This window comes from Babylonia areolata, chromosome 18 (assembly GCF_041734735.1).
Source record: "Babylonia areolata isolate BAREFJ2019XMU chromosome 18, ASM4173473v1, whole genome shotgun sequence".
Taxonomy (NCBI): domain Eukaryota; kingdom Metazoa; phylum Mollusca; class Gastropoda; order Neogastropoda; family Buccinidae; genus Babylonia; species Babylonia areolata.
The window spans coordinates 30,654,601-30,673,279 of NC_134893.1; the positions used below are offsets into that span (position 1 = coordinate 30,654,601).

The 18,679-nt window shown below is 45.9% G+C and overlaps 1 protein-coding gene across 1 annotated transcript in view; it reads left to right on the top strand.

Moving 5' to 3' along the window:
• Nucleotides 1-13,367, top strand: part of LOC143292653 (uncharacterized) — a 14,354-nt gene extending 987 nt beyond the window's left edge. Inside the window, exons 2-6 of the mRNA XM_076603146.1 lie at nucleotides 2,890-3,085; nucleotides 4,755-6,677; nucleotides 7,101-7,183; nucleotides 7,901-8,049; nucleotides 9,186-13,367. Coding sequence (XP_076459261.1) covers nucleotides 2,890-3,085; nucleotides 4,755-6,677; nucleotides 7,101-7,183; nucleotides 7,901-8,049; nucleotides 9,186-10,086 — 3,252 coding nt within the window. The 3' untranslated portion in view covers nucleotides 10,087-13,367. The remainder of the gene's footprint in view (nucleotides 1-2,889; nucleotides 3,086-4,754; nucleotides 6,678-7,100; nucleotides 7,184-7,900; nucleotides 8,050-9,185) is intronic.
• The last annotated feature ends 5,312 nt before the right edge of the window (nucleotides 13,368-18,679 follow it).

The following is an 18,679-nucleotide window of genomic DNA, read 5'->3' on the forward strand; positions in this document are numbered from 1 at the left end:
ATTTCATTTTATAATGATTTGATCTTTTCAGTGATAATATGTGTCGTTGCGTCGTGCTTAGTTAGGTTGTGTACATGCGCTTTATTTTCATGTGTAATTATGTGTGTGTGTGTGTGTGTGTGTGTGTGTGTGTGTGTGTGTGTGTGTTTTCCCTTCGCTTTTCTTTCTTTTTTGCCCTTGAGGGCTGGATGTAAAAAAGCAGCTGTACCTACTCCACTACCTTCGTGAAATAAAAATTCGTTTTGTTTCGTTTCGTTTCGTTTCGTTTCTCTCAGCATTGAAACTGACCTGGTTCCTCGTTGATTGGAACCATCACCTGTTAAGGTTTCTCAAAAGTCTCTCAAAATACCATCTCTTTCGTTCTGCCTATCTCCATATTCACTAATGTGTTTTTTTTTTGGGGGGGGGGCTTCTGCTGGTTGTGTGTGTGTGTGTGTGTGTGTGTGCGTGTGTGCGTGCGTGCATTCGTGTGTCTGCGTGTGTGCGTGCGTGCATGCGCGGGCGCGTGTGTGCACGTGTTTGCGTGCGTGCGTGCGTGCGTGTGTGTGTGTGTGTGTGTGTGTGTGACAGTGTGTGTGTGTGTGTGCGTGTGTGTGTGTGTGTGTGTGTGTGTGTGTGTGTGTGTGTGTGTGTGTGTAGACTTATAATATTTCTAAATGTGTAGCTTTTTGTTGTAAGCTTCCTGCCTGGGGTGTCAATCTGCATTCTTCTTTTCTTCGTCTTCTTCTTCTTCTTCTTCTACTATCATCTTCATCATCATTATCATCATCAGCATCATCAACATTATTATTATTATTATTATCATTATTATCATCATCATTATTATTATCATTGCTTTCAGATCAACAGACGAATATGAAGATTGACTGAATCTCTTGATGTGATCACTTATCAGTGTACTTTCCACCCGGAACATGAACTATCTTAATGATAGGTGACTGACGTGATATATGTGGTGTTCCTAATTTTAGATCACATCGGAGATTCCTCTGTCATGTGTAAAACTATATGTGTCGTGTATCGCTTCGTCAGCTTTCTTTGTCTGCCTGCATTCATTTGAGTCTGAAAAAACCCCACCCCAAAACAATCCCCTTCAGTCTGTCTTTCTGTCTGTAATTCTGCCCGCCTGCCTGTCAGTCTCTTCTCTCTATCGGCTTGTCTCTGTCTCTGTTTCTGTCTGCATATATGTATATACGTTTGTGTATGCTTGCATGAATGCACACCTGCATGTGTATATCATAGGAGTGCACAAGCATGTATATGGTGTGTGCGCACTTGTACACACACGCGCTCACACATAAAACACACACACACACACACATGCGCACACACACACACACGCACACACACACAGACACGCACGCACACACACACACACACACACACACGCGTGCGCGCGCGCGCGCGCACGCGCGCACACACACACACACATACACACACATTCATACATACATGCATACAGAGTAGCACACATACACAAACACATGCACAAACATCCACACATCTCTCTCACTGTAACTTGTGATGAAAACGTTCAGTTCCCAAAACAAAGTTAACGTCAGGAACTATACTTAATTCAGGTTTTATAGAAATAAAAAGTATTCACAACAACAACAACAAAAACGTCACTATAGTGGTTAATACTACAATGCCACAACACATGTACCAGTCTGAAAAAAGCTCACAACTCGCAACAACGCAAGCTACCATCATGCACACCCAACTGAAGTGTGATTCTATACGAAACACCGAAGACTTAAAGAACATCTGTGGCACAGCAGAAAACAAAAATGACACTCAACTGGGAGAAGATCCCATCTCAGGTACCGCTTCTCTCAAAGAACGGGCCCATCTCCAACCCCCCACCGGGGCTGTATTCCGGACAAAAATTATTTTGTCTTCAGGCAAGTTACCTTTGAGAAGGACTGATGTAAGCTAGTGGGTTTCAAATGAGAATAAAAGGAAAGATAATCTAAGATTCCCATGTGGCCATTGAACACGGAGGCCGTATTCAAGACCAAATTCATTTTGCCTTCAGGCAAATACCTTTGACATGGTAGGGACCCACGCGTACTGTTTGATGTGAAGGTTAAGTTATCTTCGTATTCGAGACACGCGCGGAATGCTCAGGCAGATAACCCATCACCCATAAAAAAAAATCCCCTTCTGCACATGCTCTCAGCTTTACTTTTCACCGCAGTTCAGAGCAATGTCGAGAGAGTTCGCAAAACACGTTCTATCCGCAAAACACGCCTGTCTTTACCTAAAAACAAACAAACAAACCAACAAAACAATGCTGCACAAGGATCCGCCATATTTTCCTCTGCTTCATGGGCAGTCACCCTTGGCAGGTAGTGAGGGTAAATTGCCTTAAGGTTTGTAGAGCTGCAGGTTTGCTCTTGTGTTCCTAAATAGCGAATATTGCTCACCCTTAGGGAGTTTGCCTTGCATCAGCCAGTTTACCTGCTGGTACACATTTACCCGCAGCCACGGTGGTCTCATGAATGGTTGACAACTACTCTCCCCTCTGCCCACCTCAGCTCAGTTCTTCCCACCTCCAGCCGATCATATCAAGAACCATCTCATCAGCATTCTCAAAATAATAAAACATTATAAGGAGAAACATTGGCCTGTCTACATTCACAACCAACCAGTCATTAATAATCTCCCTTGCCCGGATATCGGTTTTCACACAATCCATTTTTTTTTTTATAGAAACATTCATCAAGTCAGATTGTATAGCTTTCATAACAGAAAAAAATGGTGAGAAGGAATTCATGCAAATACGAACATATTATACGCATAAAACAGCCAACCTCCTTTTATGGTTTCACACATGCAGTTTGCTTCACATGACTCCTGTCACTCCTTGATTTGATATTTTTCCAGATGAATCTGGCGGTCATGTGTGCACGTAACGGCAGGATGAGGTGGCAGTTCCTGATGCGTGCAGTGGGGGGCTCAGGACCTGACATCACCCCCACTCCACGTTGGTTTGAAGAGTGGCACTTACGTCAGGTCAGCACAGAGAACACCCACGAAGGATATCTTGTCACTGTCGAAGGTTTCCTTTGGAACTTGAATGGTGATTTTTATTATCATACTTGTTAATCTTCACTTATCTCACTCACGCCCCCTCCCCCTAAACCTTTCACACACACACACGTACGCACACACCAAACACACACATACACACAGACACACATACACGTACACATTCACACACACAGACAGACAAAGACAGACACAGACAGACATCAGACAGACAGACAGTCACACACACACACACACACACACACACACACACACACACACACACACACACAGAGCAAACTCTGTGTGGTTTGAAGAATCACATGCTCTCTCTGTTTCTCTCTCTGTCTCTCTCTCTCTCTTACAATTGTTCATGTGGTCTCTTTACGAGCATATTTGATATGATGCTTTGATATAATTATGTGCTTCTTTCTTCCTTTACTCATTGTCTTTTTTGGTTTATGGTTTGTTTGTTAAACATTTCCCTGTTTGTTCGTTTTGTCTCTGGTTTTCTTGTTCTTTCTTCTCTTTTTTCAAATATATTTTCCCTTTCGAGTGCTGAATGGAAAAAAGAAAGAAAAAAACTGGTTGCTCTTTCTTTAACACTCAGAAATAGAAATTCCTTCCTTCAGTCCTTCCCTCCCTCCCTCCCTCACTGTTTATCTATCTGTCTGTCTGTCTGTCTGTCTGTCTGTTCCTCTCTCTTTCTGACTCTTACACACACACACACAGGGAAACAAAAGAAGAAAAAATATGTTATCTGGTTGTTCAGTTGACTGGTTGACTGACAGTCAGACTGGGGCCGTATTCAAGACCAAATTCATTTTGCCGTACGGCAAGTTACCTTTGACATGGTAGGGACCCGGGGGTACAGTTTAACGTGAAGGTTGAGTTATCTTCATGTTCAAGACATGCGTGGTACGCTCAGGCAGCTAACCCATCGTCTATAATAAAAAATCCCGGGGATTCCCCTCTGCGAATGCTCCTTTACTTCGCACTGCACCACAGTGTCACAATCTATAAAATTGAAAAAAAGGCTTCAGTGGCAAAGCACTGATGAGAGTCAGCAACTTGTCGAATCTGGGGGCGACTTCCTCATTCTGACATATTGTCCTCCCTGCAGCTAACTGCAAAAATAAATTAAAATAACGGAGTTCAGATTCAAATATTTCTCTGGAATGAACGAATTTCGATGATCTGTAAATTTCGGGCATTCCATCATTTATCGTCTGCAAGTGCACTCACTTCACTGCTACATACGTAAGTCACATGGAATATAATGACGTCTGCCAGTCTCATACGTCATTTTTGACTGCCAAGCGAACAAAGGATAAAATCAAACTATCAGGGGCCGTATTCAAGACACGGTCTCTGCAAATCGCCTGTTTTCCCTCAACAAAACCAACGCAACAAAAGGATTCGCCATATTTACCTCTGCTTCGTGGGCTGTCACCCTTGGCAGATAGTAAGGGTAAATTGCCTTCAGGTTTGTAGACCCGCGGGTAGGCTCTGGTGTTCTTGAATACCATTGTATTGCTTACCCTCGGGCAGTTTGCCTTGCCTGAGGCAGATTACCTGCAAGTACAAATTTACCTGCAGGAACGATGGTTTCTTGAATACGGCCCCAGCAGGATGGTTGGCTAGTTGGAATCTTTCTTCCTGTTTGTTTTGGTTTCCAACACACGCCGTGTTGTCACATGCAATGTCTTCCTGTGTCTCAGGCGGGTTGACGGCTCTCCTTCGTGACCTCCGCCAAAAATACGGCCATGACAACGTGCAGGTGGATGTCGTTGTCCCTGATGTCTATGGGTGTCAGATAGCTGTCAGAGAAAACCACGTGCAAGTAAATGTAGGGCCTGACGTCATTAACAGGATCACACAGGATGAACAGTCGCGAGACAGATTCCTCCACACAGCAGCACAAGGGTCGGGAACCGAGTCTGTGGCTGTGCGCTATAGCAGCACTGGTCACATTACAGTCACACGTCTGTCAAGAACATTTGATACTGAAATCACATGCCTGTTAGGTTCCGCTTACGAAGTGCTGTGGGGACTGGACTGGGAAGTTAGAATTGTCAGCCAACTAATCGAGCTGTTGAGTCCGTGTGAACATATGTTCCTGACAGATCCCCTTGCTGCTGGTGACAGGTGCCTTGAAAAGTGTAGGAGCAGGTCGGTATGTGGAATGCCATCACCGGATCCAAGTAACTGTCATTTCGACGCAGTTATAAAACGTGACAGAAATAATCTTTCCATTTTTAAAGAAAGTGTATTTCTCAGGAAGATGGAGGAAACATACCCAGGGGTCCAGTTTACCTGCGATACGAACCACCTAACACTGAAATTAAGCGGTGATGGTACTGCTGTGAAGAAAACGACAGAAGACATCTTCAGTCACGTTAAAAGCTGGTCACATGACACCATCAATCTGACAGACACGGAGGCCATGATGTTGAAAAGAACTAATGCGCAGAACTGGTTTCAGCAGTCACTTGACAACGAAGGCATTGACTGTGCTTGGGAACTTCAGCATGCCAGTACAAAGGGAGGACCAAAGGGCAAGAAGAAACGCCTGTTTCAGCAAGCACGACAACCAACGACAGTCATTTCGGTCACTGCCGCAGAATCAACTATTCCAAAATTTAGGGAGACATTAATGTCTTGTTTCCCAACAACAGAGATCCTTCTTGGCAAGAGCCAAGTTTCACATTTGGAGTCTGACTCATGGAAACAAATGTCATGTCGCCTGCAAACGTCTAACGGATCTACAATCTCATCAGTGTTAAACATTCAGAAAAACCGTATCACAATCTGTGACACTGCGTCAAACATCGACATTACTCGTACAGCTGTACTTGAGTTCCTTTTCGAGAGACAGATGGCATCAGACCCAGAGATTAGTCAGCAGAAAGTGACAAAGACCAACAGAAAACTACAGCCATGGCAGGTGAAGTTTCTGGCCACAGCTCAAAGAGAAAACCAACTGCCTGAATGTCTTCAACAGGCCGTGTCAGTGAACATTGAAGAAGAGGCCGTGCACATCCACGCTCCATTTCACATGATTCACAAGTATTCTGATCTTCTGTGGGAATACGTGGCTGATCTGCGACATGAGGAGAAACAGCTGACAGCAGCCTCCACACAGGAGCTGCAGAGCTCTGACAGCAGGGAGCGTGTCCAGAGGCTGGTGGGCGAGGCAGGTGTTGTGTGGGACTGGCACGTGCAGCACGAACGACTGGTCGTCAGTGCACACTGCAGTCACTGGCAGCAACTGAACGAAATCATCACGTCAGAAATCGAAACAACACAATCTGTAAAAATGTCCGATGCACAGCAGCAAGCAGACGGTCAGCCTCATGAAAACAAAGAGCAACAGACAGACAGCATTCACACAGAGGACAAACAGATTCAGCCAGAAACCAGACAAGAAGAACAAGAAACCCAGACAGAAGAGAACCACATGAGTACCGAAGAACAGCACACCCAATCCAGGATCAGAAATCCACAACGCAGGTGGCAGCAGACATCGGAGACAGACGTGAAGACAGAAGAGGGACTCACACAGACCCAGACCACACGTCCTGAGCACAAAGAGCATCAGACAGATGAGAGCAGCGTGGAGAAAGACAGCAAACAAGGCGCAGGTATGTTGTCAGAAGAAGATGTGGAAGTGATCATTAATTAACAATATTTCAAATTTCAAATTAAGTTTTTTGGTTTGCAGTCTGATTTTCTGAACTTGTAGATTTTCATAGCGATCCTTGTGTAGTTCAGCTGACAGACAAGAACTTTGTATATGAACAACTACTACTATTACTATAGTGCTTTAAATCAGCACAAAGCACTGATTAAAAACGAATGTTTTTAGATCTGTTTTAAAGGATGTGAGTGAGGGAATGTGCCGAACTGAAAAACATAAGATGCCCCAAGTCCTGTGTATGTTCAGAGACTGATCTGGTTAATTTGCTATTGGCATAGACTTTGTGACCCCTCTCCCTTTACCTTATCGTTCAACATGACTGTGCGGACACATGCTGACCCAGAACTGTTTCTGTATGTACACACAGGTTTCTGTGATCAGCCAGAGACCCAGGGCACCCCAGATGGAGACTGGTCCATAACATTGCCGAAATCTGTTGTCAGCTCACAGGTATATGATGTTTTTGTTGTTGTTGTTGTCAGCGTTTCTTTTCTCGTTAGTTGCTGATTGCTATTGTGTTTTTGTTGTTGTTGTTGTCAGCGTTTTCTTTTCTCGTTAGTTGCTGATTGCTATTGTGTTTTTGTTGTTTACATCTTCTTCGCCTCTCCCATCTTTCCGCATATTCGTACCTTTTAAAAAAATCCTTCCTCTTTTATTTCCCTTTTCTTTTATCCCACCCTGTCTTTCTTCCTTCGGTTTCTTACTTTCTTCTTCCTGTTCGATAAACCAAACTGGTCTTTGAATGTTTTTTTTCTGTATGTGCCAAACCCCACTGTCTCTCTTTGTGGTCCTCTCCCCACACACCGTGCATTTATTCTCTACTTTCTCTGTTCGTGTTTCAAAACGATCTTCTGATTTGTTTTATGCCAGCTGAGGCAGTCCAGAATGTTGACAGATGTTTCAAATTCTCCCTGTTCCCATTGTTATACGATATGTTGGTGCTGAAAGCACAACCAGTCTTTGAAAAGCACTATATTTCCAGGAAAGCTGCTTCACCAGTATGTATTTGTCTAGCTATGTGTTCCACAGTTCCACAAGGACCTGCATGAAAAGCTGTTGTATGTTTCTGGGTTTCTTCTTTCGTAGCACGATCCGCAGGGCATAGTGTGCTAGTGTAGTATTGTGTGTGAGACTGGAGCACTGAAGACTGTACACTGGTGCTGGCAGGAGGACAGGACAGGGGACAGAGCAGACACCACCACGTCTCTCTGTGACACCTGGCCTCCCCAACACCTGTCCGGGATGATGGAGGATCCGCTGGTGAAAGTCCCCACCTCGAGGTCCGACCCACACAGCGACCTCCTTACGCAATCCAGGTGCTTCACTCTGTCCACTAAAGACGATACTCCTCTTCCGTTATCCTCTTCCCACACCACCACCACCACCACCACCACCAACAACAACAACAACAACAACTTCACGACATTAACAATACCATGACAACAAAAATAACAACTGCTGTAACTACCACCACCACCACTTTTACTACTTGTGCTAAATAGTTTGTGCTTCACAAAGTTTCTTCAGCAATAGATTAAAATGGTTCCATGGACAGAAAAAAGAGAACAAAGCAGAAATATACAACTCGCGCTCATAACACACATGCACACAAGCCTTTGATTTTGATACTTCATGATTAACCCACAGTTGTCTTAAGAAATCAGTATAATGACTCTCTCTCTTTGAAAGTAACACACACATAAAACAAGAGAGACTCACTTGTGATACACACTTAAAATCGTTAAAATGTGTTCTGTATTTGATATCGCAAAGCTTAGGGTTAAAAAATATATAAGGGTATAAAAGCAGATACGAACCAAGCATGTTTGGGTCGAGAGTAAGTAGACTTACTCACAGTGCTAAAGCGCATCTATCAATTCATATCTGAATATATTTTTTAGCATGATAAATCAACTACGGTATTAGAGATGATAACGCCGTTTAAATCATGCTATTTTGGTATATCTTCGGCATTAAAGTCCGCTGTAAAGGAGACGTTGCCATCACCTCAAGCACACAGCAACATATATCCGCTTTATCCAGATCTGCGAAGATCCGTGTTCGGCAGGCTCAGTTACTGGCAGAAACCAATGAGAACCAATTGCCCAGAAGAAAAAATGAGGTCATGCCATTTTCGAACCCAAATATTTTCTGGATTTGGATCCTCAACGAAATAAACCGTTTGTGATCCGGAAATACAGCTTAATCCGTACAACCCGTGATCGGTATGACTGTGAAGCGTCCCCCCCCCACCCCCCCAACTATTTTCCAATAAATTTGGAATTGGCAGACAAAGTATTTCCAGAGAAAATGTCAATGTTAAAGTTTACCATGGACACACACACACACACACACACACACACACACACACGAGCACTGGGTTATTACATAGACTCATATTGAGTCAAAAACCAAAATGATCACCAGGAAATGTTGCTTGCTGTGCGTGCAGCGTCCCCCTGAGGAATCTAATCCAAGGACCAAACAAGGACGTCTCCACCGAAGACTCTGAGGATAACGACGTCAAAATCACGACAGCATACAACAACAGCATCGTCAGTGCACCTTCCAGTGATGAAATCGTCAGTACAACAGAAAAACAACCCATCACGAGGCACAATGTCTACGACACCAACAGCGTGCCTTCTGACCGTCAGAACATTTTGTCAGGAGCGACTGTAACTGACCCTTTTCTCACAACATTTAGAACTGCAAACCCTTCACAGGCTACAGACAGCCCCTCGTTGAATTCTGTGAGGCCCTCTTCATCCTCCCCAAACCTGAAAGCAGAAAGAGAGGGAAGAAGTGGCTGGTTCGTTCCAGAACCGACTGTTGGGACGTACCCTCTGTCGTCATCCTCAGGAGATCAGAGTGCAGACCGTTTATGTGACCCAGCCAACCCACAGGACGAAGGCCGCAGAAGACCGCTCAGCAGAGCAACGGCGGCACCATGTGGTTTTGGGGATCGCACGCAGAGTACAGTCCGTGCCCCCACCACTCCCACCACCACCACCACCACCACCACCACCACCAACAACAACAACAGCAACACCAGCAACATGCACACACTGCGACTTCAGCTGAACTCCGTGCAAGGCAGACTGTCAATGATCGAACAACGATTTTCACAGATGGAAGGGGTGGAAGGGGCTCGTGAGAACGAGCCACGTCTGCTGGATCATCGGATGGTTGACATGCAGCAGCAGCTGGATCAACTCCAACAACAATCCCATCAGATTCAGCAGCTCCTGCTCGACCTTCGTCCACAACAACACGACAGTGACTCTGATGTAGCTTTCGTCTGCAACCCTTCAGACACTTCGTCAACATCCACAGTGCTTTCCTCTTTCTGAAAAGCAACGACAACAAGACAGCAGCAATAGCAACAGCAGCAACGACAACAGTAACAACAGCAGTCGCAGTTGTAGCAAGAACATAAAAAGATCAGCATCAATGCCAGACTGCAGGCACATATGAGACAGTGTTTGTTTTGTATCGTTGGCAAATGATTCAGTTTAAAGTACTGTTGTTTTGCAAGCATTTCTGTTCACTTTTTATTGCAACCTTTTTTTTCCTACTCCAGAGCTTAACATTTCCGAATTGCGATACAATAACAGAAGAGAATGTTTTCTTCTGTAAATAACGTTAAATTATGTGAAAATTTGATAGCAAGAAGTAAACAAGAAGATGTATGTTAAAGACATGTGCTTCAGATGTGGTGGTGGTAAGAAAAGAAAGGAATTTCCTGTTGTGCTTTGGAGTCCTACACAATATTGATGAGATTTACAGTTCATGGGACTGTATACATTGTGCCTTGATACAGCGTCCAAAGTGGGGTTTTTTTCACAACGAAGGTTTTCCTGTTATACAATGTTTGTTTGTTGTAACAAAGCTGGTTTTCGACGACGGTTGATTTATTTGGAAGATAAGGTGATGAAGACAGAAGAAGAAGAACGAGTATATTTGGTAAGATAAACTTTTGTTAGATTTTGTTTCATTGTGTTCATGATATCTCAAGATCCCTGCCTCTCTCTCTCTCTGTCTCTTTCTCTCTCTCATAAAAACACCGTCTATGTATGTATCTGCTATTACTTTTCTACCCTCTGTATTTCTTATCCTCTCTGATGTTCTTTCCGAGTGTGTCTTCTTCTTCTTCTTCTTCTGCGTTCGTGGGCTGCAACTCCCACGTTCACTCGCATGTACACGAGTGGGCTTTTACGTGTATGACCGTTTTTACCCCGCCATGTAGGCAGCCATACTCCGCTTTCGGGGGTGTGTATGCTGGGTATGTTCTTGTTTCTATAACCCACCGAACGCTGACATGGATTACAGGATCTTTAACGTGCGTATTTGATCTTCTGCTTGCGTTTACACACGAAGGGGGTTCAGGCACTAGCAGGTCTGCACATATGTTGACCTGGGAGATCGTAAAAATCTCCACCCTTTACCCACCAGGCGCCGTCACCGTGATTCGAACCCGGGACCCTTAGATTGAAAGTCCAACGCTTTAACCACTCGGCTATTTCGCCCGTCATTTCCGAGTGTGTGATAGTTTGCCCATGATTGTAAGCAAAGGGGAGTAACTTTGCTTTCAGTGTTAACTGTTGAATGGACATTACGTGTCACTTTCGTACTGACAGCTGTTGTTTCTTGTGATAAAGGCATTCGGTGGGATGTGCCATAGGAAACTACGATTAGTTATGTGCGAATTCGCCACAGGAGGACCGTAAATCCTGTGACGGATATAATCATTTCAGGAAATAAAGGCTTGTTGTAGGCTACAGTGTGGGGGACATGCTGTCATTTCTTGAAGGCAAAACTAAAAGGAAGTCCTAGAAATTAGACTTTTTCCATGATACTTTGCCTGATTTTTTCCCTTTCGGTTATTGTAGTTTTCATTCACTGTGCAACGATGCCTTATTGAGTGTATTAAAGGTTACAGAGCTAGAGGGCAGCGGAAAATAGTGGTGCATAATTAAAGGCAAAACTGTTATGCACACAGATTTGCACTGTTATGATTGTCACTTATTGGAAGACGATGTATTTTCAAACATTAAAAAAACCAACAATGTGGAGCACAGAGATTGACAGAAAAGAATGATGGCTATATTTAATCAGATGAAATGCAGTGTTAGTTAATAAATAATGTTTTTGATGTATCGAGACAAACAGCAACAACAACAACTAAACCCAACCTCTATCTCTCCTTGTCTCCTGTCTGTCTGTCTGTGTCTCCATCCCACCCTCACCTCTCTCTCTTCTGGCTCATATCCAAGTGCGTGATAGTTGGCCTCAGAATGTTTGTTAAGGGACATAACTGTGCTGTAACTGTATGATATGCATTTCGTCTTTCATGTCATAATGATACTGATAGTTGTTTGCTTCGAAGACACAGTGCTTTATAGTGTGCATGAGGACACTACAGTTCACAGGAGGGCTTCGTATGATTTTGTTTTCCTTTTTGTTGTTGTACTTTTGATTCAGTCATAGACCAACGATGCCGTATTGAGTATTTGGTAGTGTACAGAGAAAAGAACACTGGGTCATAATGACGAACACTTTCAAGTATAACTGCTGTGCACACAGCTTTACACTTGCACGATTGCCGCTAATGAAAGATGGTATGCTTCAGAACCCCCCCCCCTCCCTCTCCGAACCCGCCCCCTCTTTCCCTCGAATAAACAAAATAAAAACAACAGCATTCTGAAGCACAGAGGCTTGCAGTGTTGTTGTTAATGATGTGTACATATCCCACAGAAACCTTTTTTTTTTTTTTGCAACTGAACGAGTACAGTGGAAGCGCGCACAGACAGAAATCGATTAACGTTCCAGCTGAGTGAGTGGCCTTGAAAACTTCCCGGTCCACTGCACCCCGTGCTAATGTTCACAGGACACGGTGCTTGTGGGGTCAGGTTGCTGTGATCTCGGTATCTATGGAGGGACCACCAAATCCAATTGACTTCAGGAGCGATAACCATGAAACGCCCATCACGTGCACTCACTTTGGCTCCAACAAGCTAAAGCACACTTTCAAGAGTTCTATCCGCTGGCAGACATGTCAGTTCATGGTGAACGGGAATCCCCCCCACACCCCCGCCCCACCCACTCCCAGACATGTCCTCTCACTGTGTACCTGAGTAACTGTTGTTGACCTGTCAGCAAACTAATGGGAAGGGTTCATGAAGCAGCATGGCGTCAAGTTGTGTCCTCTTTTGAGAAGGCAAAATCATAGTATTATTAGGTGTCCACTGTCAACAGAGAGGTGAGGTCACCAAACTTATTGCCATAAAGGGAAGGTTTCTAGTTCGGTGATTTAGTCCTTGTAGATGTTTGCATATCTTTGTGTTTGCTCGTATTTAACCAAAAACGTGTGTAAGCAGAATTGTCTCTTTTTTGTCAGTGGACTGGCATTGAAAACATGTGATGCCAACCAGCATAAAGATATCATGTATTTGTGAAATTCCAACAGTTTGTCAGGCTCACTTGATCCACACACACACACACACACACACACACAGATGACCAATGAAGTTGCAGTTTATCCAAACCAGCGTTGAACACGGTGGAACTATCGATGATATTGGATTCATTGCTTCTGTAGATTTTTGTGGTGAATAAACCCATTCTGCTCCTATCTTTACTTTACTGTGTTTTATGTTGAGAAAGGTGAGAGAGAGAGAGAGAGAGAGAGAGAGAGTGTGTGCGCGCGGATGTGCATTTGTATGTATGTATGTATGTATGTATGTATGTGTATGGATTTCTCTCTCTCTCTCTCTCTCTCTCTCTATATATATATATATACATATATAAACAGACAGATAGATGTGTGTGTGTGTGTGTGTGTTCCTTCCTTCCTTCTTTCCTTTTTTTCTTCATTCGTTCACTCAACAGTGACTGAAAAAGCGACACCATTGACCAGCCACGCGTTGACTGACTGATTGATGGCATCACCATCGTCACAAGTCACTCCATCACAGACATATATATAAGTTTTCAAGGCAGTTTCACTTTTCACGCTTTTTTTTTCATTGTTAGATCTTGGCTATCATAAAGGTGACAAATCAAACAATTCCAATAGCAAACGTTACATACATGTAAAACGAACTACATTTCTTTGTTTGGGTAGTAATCGCGCTTTCAGTATCTAGAAAGACTGGATTAAAACGCTAGCTTCAATACTTGTAAAGAGTGGATTACAATTCAACACACACAAACATATCCTGCATGATGACAAGGCAGGGTGTGGAAACACATCAGTGTTAGTTCGAGCGATAACCAGGATATTATTCTGCGTCATATACCAGGCTTTTAGGGTTTGATTCTACATGATTATGGAGGAGTATGGACACCCACACACCAGAACACTTTTTTTTTTTTTTAATCCAACCAGCCGTGGTCGAACACACGATGCCATGGCGAAGAGAAACGCAAGGAATTGACCATGGGAGCGAAACGGTTCTAAGTCGATTCGCGTGGTCTGTACCTTCGCCGACGGCTAGGGCCGTTACAGAGCTGGGTTCTTGGACCCAAACAGTACCTTAGATGCCGGACTTGACTCGGCAGTAATGCACAGCACAGAGAGAGAGAGAGAGAGAGAGAGAGAGAGAGAGCGAGGGAAAGAGAGGGACAGAGAGGGAGAAAGAGGAAGAAAGAGAGAGAGAGAGAGAGAGAGAGAGAGAGAGAGAGAGGGGGCGTGGGGGCTGGGGGGTGGGGGGTGAGGACACGAATACAAATAATCGCAGAAAGAAGTAGAACGCCCCATCGCGGAATATGAACAAAATGAGTTCAGATTTGATACAGAGTGGAGCTGTCAAAAATTGTTTGTGGGTACACCATACATTTAAAATCATCAATGGTACCTGTACACTGTTTACAAAACTATATATATATATATATATATATATATAGACTATGACTACTGATTTGTTGGTCATGATTCTGGTTACCAAGAACAAGAAATGCGTTGTCCATAAACAATAATCTTTTGACCACGATCAGATATGTTGTCCAGAAACAATGATTTGTTGACCACCACCAACAGGTTTTTTTGTGTGTTGATCATGAAGTCTCAGTTGTGGAGCCCGAAAAGTGGTTGGCTAACCGTGAAAACAATGCACTGTTGACAATGAATCTAGGACTGCTTTCTCCTTCTCCTGCGAATACTGGTTTGTTGACGATCAAAGCGATTGGACTGAGGATGACAAAACGATTAAACATCGACGAATAATGCATTGCGGACCACCACGAATAGCCAACTGATTGTTGACCTTCAACAATATGTCCTGATTGTCCATGCTGACTTGTTACTTTTGTCACTTGCTGATTTTGAATTTCCAAGCATGCAGCATCCGTGCTATTGTCTGCCCTCAGGTTTAGTTTTTGGTCATACTTGCCGACAATGGTTGAGTGATATGAGAGAGAAAAAAAGAAGAAATTTTCTCGTACAAAAGAAAAAAAAATAGGATGTATTCTTTGGCTTGGTTAGTTTATTTTTCCATTCTATTATCATTATCATTGTCATACTGATATGAGATCGACGACCAGTAGGAACAATGTTAGTGTGGAAAAGCAATAGTATACCTCGATAAGCTGATGATATTGATTGACTGGTTGACTGATTGATGGGTTGGTTGATTAACTGATTGATTTTAAGCTTGCTTGCGAGATATCCGTATGAGTATCCATCTCAAGAAATGTTTTTGGTCCATACAATGTTCTTCTGTCTCACGTTATTCGTTTGTTCCACACACACACACACACACATATATATATATATATATATATATATATATATATATATATGTGTGTGTGTGTGTGTGTGTGTGTGTGTTATACTATATATTCAGATATATATATATATATATATATATCTTCCTTTTGCTGGCTTTCACTAAGAATTTTGGGAGCTGAGAGCTTTGCCTGCATGTGCTGGATAATATTTCACTACCTGGTGCTAAACAACAGAGTGTTTGCCTGCCTGCCTGACCGTGTGTGTGTGTGTGTGTGTGTGTGTGTGTGTGTGTGTGTGTGTGTGTGTGTGTGTGTGTGTGTGTGTGAACTAGGCATCGAACAGAGGGCGTGTGTTTGATTTCATAACCATTTGCTTTGTGTGAAGTTGTTGTTTATCGCCCAGCTGAGTGTGGAGGTCTCATCAGGGATGAAAACACAGTAGAAAACAACAGCAACAGGAACAATTTCTGAAACGATAAAAAAAGAAGAAAAAGTCACAGTGCTGCTTCTACGAATAAGTACAACAATTTACCGAAGTAGCAACCACCTTAAACCAGTTAAATCCGTGAACAGAAGAATAATGCTGGAGGTGTTAGCCATTTCTACTTCATTCACCCCCGACAAATTAGGAGGAAAAATAGGAGGAGGTCAAAAGAAGTGTCCGCAGCAAGCAACTCCTCACCCCCCCCCCCCCCGCCCCACAAATTCCTTCCACAGCGAACCCATGCTTCAGCATGAGCAGACAGCTGGTGCCAGTGCCAGAACTCACTGCCCTTAGCGCCTCAGTACATACAGCGGTCCTACCGGCACATCACCCATGGCAAGCAAGCAGACAGAAAGGCATTCAAAGGCCTCCTGGGCCACACGAAGACCAATGGTCCAGGGAAGGTTGGGTGATGGGGTAGGAAGGAGGAAGGCGGGTGGAGGGGTAGGGAGGAGGAAGGCGGGTAGAGGGGTAGGAAGGAGGAGGGGGGTGATGGGGTAGGAAGGAGGAAGGCGGGTGGAGGGGTAGGGAGGAGAAAGGTTGGGTGGAGGGGTAGGAAGGAGGAAGGCGGGTGGAGGGGTAGGAAGGAGAAAGGTTGGGTGGAGGGGTAGGGAGGAGGAAGGCGGGTGGAGGGGTAGGGAGAAGGAAGGCGGGTGGAGGGGTAGGAAGGAGAAAGGTTGGGTGGAGGGGTAGGGAAGAGGAAGGCGGGTGGAGGGGTAGGAAGGAGAAAGGTTGGGTGGAGGGGTATGGAGGAGGAAGGCGGGTGGAGGGGTAGGAAGGAGAAAGGCGGGTGGAGGGGTAGGAAGGAGAAAGGCGGGTGGAGGGGTGGGAAGGAGAAAGGTTGGGTGGAGGGGTAGGGAAGAGGAAGGCGGGTGGAGGGGTAGGAAGGAGAAAGGTTGGGTGGAGGGGTAGGAAGGAGAAAGGCGGGTAGAGGGGCAGGGAGGAGAAAGGTTGGGTGGAGGGGTAGGGAGGAGGAAGGCGGGTAGAGGGGTAGGATGGAGGAGGGGAGTGATGGGGTAGGGAGGAGGAAGGCAGGTGGAGGGGTAGGGAGGAGGAAGGCGGGTAGAGGGGTAGGATGGAGGAGGGGAGTGATGGGGTAGGAAGGAGGAAGGCGGGTGGAGGGGTAGGATGGAGGAGGGGAGTGATGGGGTAGGAAGGAGGAAGGCGGGTGGAGGGGTAGGAAGGAGAAAGGTTGGGTGGAGGGGTAGGGAGGAGAAAGGTTGGGTGGAGGGGTAGGAAGGAGGAAGGCGGGTGGAGGGGTAGGAAGGAGAAAGGTTGGGTGGAGGGGTAGGGAGGAGAAAGGTTGGATGGAGGGGTAGGGAGGAGGAAGGTTGGGTGGAGGGGTAGGAAGGAGGAAGGTTGGGTGGAGGGGTAGGGAGGAGGAAGGTTGGGTGGAGGGGTAGGAAGGAGAAAGGTTGGGTGGAGGGGTAGGGAGGAGAAAGGTTGGGTGGAGGGGTAGGAAGGAGAAAGGCGGGTGGAGGGGTAGGAAGGAGAAAGGTTGGGTGGAGGGGTAGGGAGGAGAAAGGCGGGTGGAGGGGTAGGAAGGAGAAAGGTTGGGTGGAGGGGTAGGAAGGAGAAAGGCGGGTGGAGGGGTAGGGAGGAGAAAGGTTGGGTGGAGGGGTAGGAAGGAGAAAGGTTGGGTGGAGGGGTAGGGAGGAGAAAGGTTGGGTGGAGGGGTAGGAAGGAGGAAGGCGGGTGGAGGGGTAGGAAGGAGGAAGGTTGGGTGGAGGGGTAGGGAGGAGGAAGGCGGGTGGAGGGGTAGGAAGGAGGAAGGCGGGTGGAGGGGTAGGAAGGAGGAAGGCGGGTGGAGGGGTAGGGAGGAGAAAGGTTGGGTGGAGGGGTAGGAAGGAGGAAGGCGGGTGGATGGGTAGGAAGGAGGAAGGTTGGGTGGAGGGGTAGGGATGAGAAGGTTGGGTGGAGGGGTATGGAGGAGGAAGGCGGGTGGAGGGGTAGGGAGGAGGAAGGCGGGTAGAGGGGTAGGAAGGAAGAGGGGAGTGATGGGGTAGGAAGGAGAAAGGTTGGGTGGAGGGGTAGGGAGGAGGAAGGCGGGTAGAGGGGTAGGATGGAAGAGGGGAGTGATGGGGTAGGAAGGAGAAAGGTTGGGTGGAGGGGTAGGAAGGAGAAAGGTTGGGTGGAGGGGTATGGAGGAGGAAGGCGGGTGGAGGGCTATGGAGGAGGAAGGCGGGTAGAGGGGTAGGATGGAGGAGGGGAGTGATGGGGTAGGAAGGAGGAAGGCGGGTAGAGGGGTAGGAAGGAGGAGGGGGGTGATGGGGTAGGAAGGAGGAAGGTTGGGTGGAGGGGTAGGAAGGAGAAAGGTTGGGTGGAGGGGTAGGAAGGAGGAAGGCGGGTGGAGGGGTAGGGAGGAGAAAGGTTGGGTGGAGGGGTAGGAAGGAGAAAGGTTGGGTGGAGGGGTAGGAAGGAGGAAGGCGGGTGGAGGGGTAGGGATGAGGAAGGCGGGTAGAGGGGTAGGAAGGAGGAGGGGGGTGATGGGGTAGGAAGGAGAAAGGTTGGGTGGAGGGGTAGGAAGGAGAAAGGTTGGATGGAGGGGTAGGGAGGAGAAAGGTTGGGTGGAGGGGTAGGAAGGAGGAAGGCGGGTGGAGGGGTAGGGATGAGGAAGGCGGGTAGAGGGGTAGGAAGGAGGAAGGCTGGGTGGAGGGGTAGGAAGGAGAAAGGTTGGGTGGAGGGGTAGGAAGGAGGAAGGCGGGTAGAGGGGTAGGGATGAGGAAGGCGGG